This window comes from Plasmodium reichenowi, chromosome 12 (assembly GCF_001601855.1).
Source record: "Plasmodium reichenowi strain SY57 chromosome 12, whole genome shotgun sequence".
NCBI lineage: Eukaryota > Apicomplexa > Aconoidasida > Haemosporida > Plasmodiidae > Plasmodium > Plasmodium reichenowi.
The window spans coordinates 855,528-864,283 of record NC_033657.1 but is presented as its reverse complement, the minus strand read 5'-3'; the positions used below and the strand labels follow the sequence as shown (position 1 = coordinate 864,283).

General features: G+C 17.4%; 2 protein-coding genes across 2 annotated transcripts; one reads left to right on the top strand and one right to left on the bottom strand.

Annotated features, from left to right (window-relative positions):
• Window positions 1–956: 956 nt before the first annotated feature.
• Window positions 957–1,996, bottom strand: PRSY57_1223000 (integral membrane protein, putative; the record flags this gene model as incomplete). Its single annotated transcript, XM_012908651.2, has 2 exons — window positions 957–1,076; window positions 1,295–1,996. The coding sequence occupies 2 exons, from the start codon at window positions 1,994–1,996 to the stop codon at window positions 957–959; spliced, it is 822 nt and encodes a 273-aa protein (XP_012764105.1).
• Window positions 1,997–3,488: 1,492 nt separating this feature from the next.
• On the top strand, window positions 3,489–8,473 carry PRSY57_1222900 (hypothetical protein; the record flags this gene model as incomplete). The annotated part of the gene is made up of 2 exons (XM_020115061.1): window positions 3,489–4,093; window positions 4,264–8,473. The coding sequence occupies 2 exons, from the start codon at window positions 3,489–3,491 to the stop codon at window positions 8,471–8,473; spliced, it is 4,815 nt and encodes a 1,604-aa protein (XP_019970214.1).
• Between the last annotated feature and the right edge of the window lie 283 nt (window positions 8,474–8,756).

Genomic DNA, 8,756 nt, shown 5'->3' with positions numbered 1-8,756 from the left:
GAAAATAATATATTTTTATTATTACGAAACAATATTTAACAACACAAAAAAAAAAAAAAAAATAATAAAATATTATGATTAGATTATATATATATAGAAAAATAAATTTATTTTATTTAATTCTATACATTTTTAAACAAATAAAAATAAATATTATATGTTTTTTTTAAATAATCAAGTACAATTCATTTTAGAAAAAAAAAAAAAAATATATATATATATATAATACTTTTATATATATTATTATAAACATACCATTTAAGGGTAATAATTTTTACTTTTTAAATATAGAAGTAATTATTTTAAAATAATAAAAAAGATATAAATTTTTTTTTTTTCAATTTATTATTTCGAACTTAGTATAATATTTTTAAATATATATTTATATATATATATTATATATTTATTATCTTTTATAAATGTTATAATAAAGATGATGTTATGAATTATCAGGTATACTTATTTTTTTTTTTCTTAAAAAAATATAAAAGTTGTATTTAAAAAAAAGAATGTATGGACATTTTTCCGTTTACTGTATAAAAATATGAAGAGAATATTACATGTAATTAAAGAGTAAACGAAAAAAAAATAAATAATAATAAAAAAAATATAAAAAAGAGATTCTATGAACAAAATATGTAAAAGGATACATACCATATATAAATATATATATAATATATATATAACCTAAAAATATACGAATAACTAAATAAGTATATTATATCATATAACATAATAATCCTATGGATTTTTCCATAAAAAAAGTGTATTATTAAAAAAATAATAATAAATCGTTTTCTATTTATGGGGAGAAGAAAAAAAAAAAAAAAAAAAAATTAAATTCAATATGCATTCAAAGCATAATTATATAATTATAATATATATATATATATAATATATATACTTTTTTTTTTTTTATTCCTTCATATTATTATTACTTGACTTATTTTTATTAATTATTCGGAAATGTTATTTTTAAGTACAACTCCTAATAAGAAAGGCACCATTCCTGCAATCATTCCATTTAATACCATATATAGGGCACACGTAATAGGCTTTTGATTAGTAAATTGTGACTAAAAAAGGAAACAGAGAAAAACAAAAAACATATAGTAAGGTAGTTTTATATTGTATATTATATGTACTTTTGTTCATATATTTATATTATGATTTGTATATATTGTGTTACCATATATATATATATATATATATATATATATATATATGTATACAATATGTATGTATTTGTTCATATATGTATTAATATATATATATGTATATATAATTTTTGTACCTTGAACAATCCTAGTATAAATAAAGTTGTTAGGGTTGAAATAAAGACAACGAGAAAGGATGTAGTATAATCCGTATATCCAAAAAATACAGTATATGCAACATAAGCGGATAATGGAATTATACCAAAAACAGCAAAACTTAAAAACATAATAATTCCTTTTTTTAAACATTCATTTTTATCTTCATTAGTTACAATTAAACCTAATTCTTCAGACATCATATGTTCAAGAAAAAAATTTTTATTTCTAAAGGTTATTTCAACTAAATTTCTAGCATCTTCACTATCAAATTTATACTTATTCATATAAATATCAATCATTTCTTGTTTTTCTTCAGATGGGCAATTTTCAATTTCCCATTCTTCTCTTTTCTTTTCAGCTAACATAAAATCTCTCTGTGCAGTTGAACTAGTATATTCACTAAATCCCATTGATATGGCATTCGCAAATAAATTTCCTATACCTATAATAATAACTTGGGTAGGAGTAATTTTTGCCCCTACGCAACCTGATACTATAGCAAATATAGTAATTATACCATCTAAACTTCCAAATATTATTGTTTTTAAGTTATCCTTATCAAGATTGTGATTTTCACCATGCTTATCTAAGTTGTGATAAAAATCGTGAGCTTCTTTTGAACGAACTACGTCTTCGTTATAGTAAGCCTTTCTAGCTTCTATCGTTTTTTTACTAACCATGTTTAATCAAAATGAAATATAAAATAAAGGAACAGTTAATATTATAAATAAATAAATATATATATATATGTATATGTATATGTATATGTATATGTATATGTATATGTTTTTTTTTTTTTTTTTTTTTTTTAATTAAGATAGATTTGGGTAACTTTTATAATACATACACAATTATTATATTTCATATATATATTTCACGTGAAATATATTCTCTTTCATATATAAAATATGCACATTATTTTTTATTGCAATAAGTATATTAAACACAAATGAGGGAAAATAAAAAATAAAATAAAATATATATTAATTAAAGATCTAATGAGAAAATTTGAAACTATAGTAGAATATATTTTTTTATTCCATTGTGATCATTTTCATAAACATAAAAAAAATATATGTAAATAAATAAATAAATAAATATATATATATATATATTTATTTATTTATTTACATATATTTTTTTTTTTAACAATTACATGACGGATAATATATTACAGTAGTTATATATATATATTATTATTTTTTAAGAATTATATAACGGATAATATATTACAGGCGTGTTATATATATATAATATATATATAATATGTTCATAAAGGGCTAACCCTATTATTATTTTGATGTGCTCTCATTCTTTTAATAGCATATATTAACAAATAAAAATATAAATAATTTATATATAATATTATATATCCTATTTTCTGTATTAATTTTTAAGAAATTTAAATTTGCTTTTATTTTTTTTTTTTATACTTTAATAAATTTTAAATTATATACATATTTTATAGCTTATAAATTTTTTCCTTTTTTTTTTTTTTGCAATACGTAAAAATAAATAATATATGTTATGACTATTTTATTGTTATATAGTATAGCTCTTTTTTAATTCGTGCTCCCATTTATAATATATAAAGTTTTCAGTTTTTTTTTTTTTATATATAATATATAAATCATTTACCGTATTTAAAAAAATTATGAACCTTATATATATATATTTATATTTATTTATTTATTTATTTATTTTCGTATTCTCTGTTTATGTTAATATATATATATATATATATATATATATTTTTTTTTTTGTAAATCTTTTAATTGTTTTCATAATATTATAATTTGTTTTCCTTTATTTTGTTATTATATATAAACCTTTGTTTTAAGTATATATATATATATATATATATATATATATGTATAATATAATATATTATATATATATGTGAGTACATGTTTAAATAATATGTATCATTAATAAAAATATTATAACAGTATTGTAGAAATGTTCTTACATATAAAAATAGACAAAGGTACATATTTAACCAACGTACCTAGTTATAAGATAAAATAAAATATGATTTTCCTGCTTTTCATTTTTAATATATTAAATTTATTAGTATAATATAAATGAAATAATTGTTATATTCCTAAAAATGTGCAATATTTTTTTTTTTGCCCTCTATTCTAATATAATTAAAAATATATATTTATAAATATGGAAGAAATTGAAAATGCTCACTATCAAAATCTCCAAAATTTTAATGATGAAACATCTGAGGATGTAAATGATACTAGTGATGATATAAACAAAAATAATGATGATAATAATAAATATGATGATAATAATAAATATGATGATAATAATAAATATGATGATAATAATAAATATGATGATAATAATAAATATGATGATAATAATGTTAATATGTTAGATGACAAAAATAAATTAGAGAGTGAAGAAGATAAAAATAACGATAATATGATGATATTTTCTTCAATTCTACGTTATCAAAGATATAAAACCAAGAAAGGTAATATTTATTTTGATTTTAAAAATACAAACTTATCTTTAAATGAAAAAGATATGTTAGTTCAAAGTAGCAATTTTTATCATTTGTTTGATATAAAATCTTTACTTTGTCCGCATATATATTTGAATGTTAGTTCACATATTAATATAAATATATCGGATTATAAAAATTATTTGAAAAGAATACTTAATAATGATAATATATTAGATGATAAAAATGAAAATGTTAAATATAGTTCATGTCAGGAATTTATATTTGAGGCTGTGGAGCAGGCTGAACATTTAGAAGTGTAAGTTATACAAAAATGTAGGATTGTATATATATATTTATATATATATATATATAATTTATATTTATACATATTATTCTTATTAAAGAAATAAGTACATTATATAAACACACAGAAATATACATACATACATATATATACATATATATATTTATTTATTTAATTTTTAGGTTTACCAAAGTTCAGATAGTGAAAAAACTTTTTTTATTCCTAAATCAAAGTGTTGCAGAAAAAATGAAGAATTACATTGACAACATTCCTATTATAAATTCGAATGATTATGTACTAGTTCAGACAAATTTAAAAAATGATTTGTTGCTTGGATATGTAAAGGGTATTAAGTATAATTTATTTTTTGAAATCTTAAACATGAAAAAGTGTTTCCATTCATTTTTAAATGAAAATATAGTTATATATGAAATAAATGAAGACAAAGAAGGTTATTTTAAAACTGTCGATGGAAAAAAATATTTAAAAGAACAAATAGTATATGAGAAAAAAGATTTACTTAAAAATTTGGATTTCTATTTAATGTATTATTGTGATTATTATTTCTCATCAAATTCGATAATTGAATGGGAAAAAAAAAATAACAATAATATGAATTGTGTTAATAATAATATGAATTGTGTTAATAATAATATAAATAGTGTTAATAATAATATGAATTGTATTAATAATAATATAAGTAGTGTTAATAATAATATAAATAGTGTTAATAATAATATAAATAGTGTTAATAATAATAGTAATAATAATATTAGTCATAAAATTACTCACAAGTTTGAAGATAACGATTATAACGATATGCATCTATTTTTTTCTTTTAATATATGTATAAAATCTGTAAAGAATAATTTATTTCTTCATATTATTTATAATGATAATAACCTTAAAAATGGAGATGAATATTTGAATGAAACCTTTCCACATTATGAAGAATTAAATTTGTATAATAAACAGTTTGATATAAATAAGATGGATAAAAATTTATTTAAATCAAATACCTTTTTTATAAATAATTTATATTATCATTTAAAGTGTAAGTTATTATGTGTATTCAAATTTATAAATATATCAGATGATGATTTTATGACAGATATACATATATCTCAAATTAAAAAAAGGGGGCATGTAAATGAAAAAGATAGTTATATGTTGTATACTTTTAATATACATACATTAAGTAATGAAGGTATGGTATATATATTTTTTTGCAATTTATATATATCAAATATGTTTAAGGAAAATAATTTTGAAATACGTGTGCATACATATTTACATTTCCAATTAAATAAACAAAATTCATACAAAAAGTTAAAATTGATTAAATATAGTTCAAAGTTTTTGTATTCACTATGTTATAAAGAAAAAAGTGATAGCAAAAAAAAAAAAAAAAAAAATGATCATCATGTAAGGGATAGTGATAATAATAATAAAAATAATGATAGTAATAATAATGATAATAATAATAATAATAATAATATTAGTAATAATAATAGTAATTATTGTGGTTCCAATAATATTATTTATGGTCATGATGAAAATTTTATTTTCAATAGATGCGATTTTAACACATTAGATCAAATTAAAAGTGGCAATTATTTAATTAAGGATGAAACAATAAATGAGAATTTTATTTTTGAAGTACGAAATTATAAATACACATTCATCCTTATTTCTTCTAAATGTGATATAATAATAATAACCTTGCGCAAAAAAAAAAGAAAAGAAGAGTATAATAAAAAAATGAGTAAATATTCATCATGTAGTTTAAATGAAAATGTTTATATGGAAGGTGTCGAAATTTTGAATTATTGTTCATCCAATAATAAGAATACAAATAATATTATTTGTAATACTATAATAAATAAATACAATTATGAAATAAATAATAATATAAAAAATAAGAATAAGAGTTATATCTTATTTGAAATTGTTTGTTTTTATGAAAACGGAGAAATACAAAAGTATATATATACCTGTTCTTTAAAAAATGGAAATTTTGAATTCTTTCTTAATGTTAAAGAAGATGAAAAAACGAAAAGTATAAATTGTAAAAAATGTTTTTTTAAACCTATTCTTTTTCCTTTTAATGAAGAATTATTAAATAAAAAAAAAATTTCGAATGATCTTGTTTTATATAATATAAAACTGAGTCATTTCAAAAACTTAATTTATATTTATTTTCAAGAAAAGAAAATTGAAGGTATTAGTTTAACTATTAATAATGAATGTCTAATTATTAATTACATTAAAATGGTAAGTAAATTATTAAAAAAAATTTTACAAAATTTGTATAATTCGGGTGACATAGATATTGTATATAATTTTCAACATGATACAAAAAATAAGTGTAATAATTTAAGTCAGAACGTAAATATTCCTAGTGATAATACTATTTCGAATGTTATTAAAAAAAATGAAATAGATAATAATGACATAAAATATAATTTATTTACACAAAGAGAAGTAAAATCTTCATTTTTTGAATTCAAATATATTCTCTTTGGATTTTATGATTTATTTTTAATGAATCAAAAAAATTATACGGATTTAAATGAAAAGAAAAAAGAAGAATATAAAAAAAAAAATTTTATTAATTGTTTTGATTCACATAGTCATTATAATTTTTTAAATATAATAAAAGAATATATTAATTATGATTATATTATAGATATATGTTCCTATAATATTTCCAATGATACACAAAAGAAAAAGAAAATTAAATTAAACTTTTATTATTTCCTTTTAATTATACAATATTTTAAAAATACATATACTCAAGAAAAGAAACGTTCTTTTTTTTATATGGTATATAATGAATTATTACAAAGAGATAAATATTTAACACATTTTTATTATACTTATCATGAAATAGATAGAAAAACGAATATGCATTTAAACCATAATGATAATAATATTGATACAAAGGAGGCAACAAAAAATGAAGAAGCAGAACTTATATTAAAAAATGTGAATTTTTATGATAATTATGAACTTATTAATATAAGAAAATATGATCTCATTTTGTTTTGCTTTTTATTTCATATGTACAATTTCTGTTTGAAACAGAATGGTCTTAGTAATGATGAATTTAATTCACATATAACTTACTTTCTAATTAATAAAAAAATGAAGAAATATAAAAAAAAATATAGATACATTATCAAAAAGAAAATAGATACAAATGAAAACAATGATAATAATATTAATGTGTGTGACAGTAAAAATCACAAAGGAACAAAAAATTATGATGATACAACAAATAATATATTAAACAAACAAAATGAATCTTTAGATAATTTAAAAGAAAATATGTTTTTATCAAAAAAGAATTATGATAATCAATTAAGTAGTTATAAAAATACAAAACAAAATAAAACAAATATAAATGAAAAGTATAATAATAACAATATAATAATGAATTATTTAACATGGAAAAAATGTTTATATTATATATACAAAATTAAAAAGTATACTAGGAAAATAGAAACACATGAAGGATTATATATTTCTTCGATGTTATATATTAATATATATTTATGCCAAATATTCTATATACTTTTAAATATATTAAGAATGAATAATACCAATATATATACAAATATACATTTTGATATAAGAAAAAATAATTTAGATTATTTTTATTTATTAATTTTACTAAATTTTTATAGTCTCTTTTATATCTTGATATTAGATCAAAAATATATTTTACACGAGGAAGAAAATGATACCTATATAAGTAAAAATATAGATAACAAAGAACAAATGGAAAATGATAAAAATATAATATCACTTTTGTCTTTTTTTAATAATATTTATGAACAGAATAAAGAGGGAATGTTAAAAAATGACCAAAACAAAAATAATCATAATACAAACACAGATATATTATATATGTCATCAAGTGGTATGAATATATCAATTAATACACCTTTTTTGGAAAAATATCTTATTTTAATTTATAATATAATAAAAGATAAAATAAATATTGTCAAAGAAGATAATTATATTATGGAGAAATTATTTTTTAAAATAAATTGTATGATATGTAATAAAGTGTGTGTTACTAATATATATAATAATTATTATATATGTGAAAATAATCATATATTTAATAAATGTATGTTAACCTTTGGATGTATATATAAAAATCATATTATTTTACCAACTATTTATTTATTACATGATATAAATGATAAATTATTTCCTATTAATAATGAACATATTTTATCATACAATTTACAATATGAATTGGATTATATTTATTTCTGCTCTTTTTGTTATAATTTTATAACAACGCAAAATTCTTTTTATAAAAAATTCTTTCTATTTAATCAATGTCCATTTTGTAATCATGAATTGAATATTATGTAATGATTCTTTAGTACATTAAATATATATTTATATATATATATATATATATATATATATATTTTTAATATATATTTTCCCCATTTTTTTTTGTATATTTCATATATTATTTTTTATTTTTCATTATACATTTATATGTAATGTCTTTTTTTTTTGTTTGGGTATTTAAATAATACCTTGTTTTTATTTATTTTTTTATTTTAAGACCCAGCTTTTTGTAACTTTCTTTGGACCCAAAAAACTTTCATTTCTCATGTTTAGAAATATATATATATATATATATATA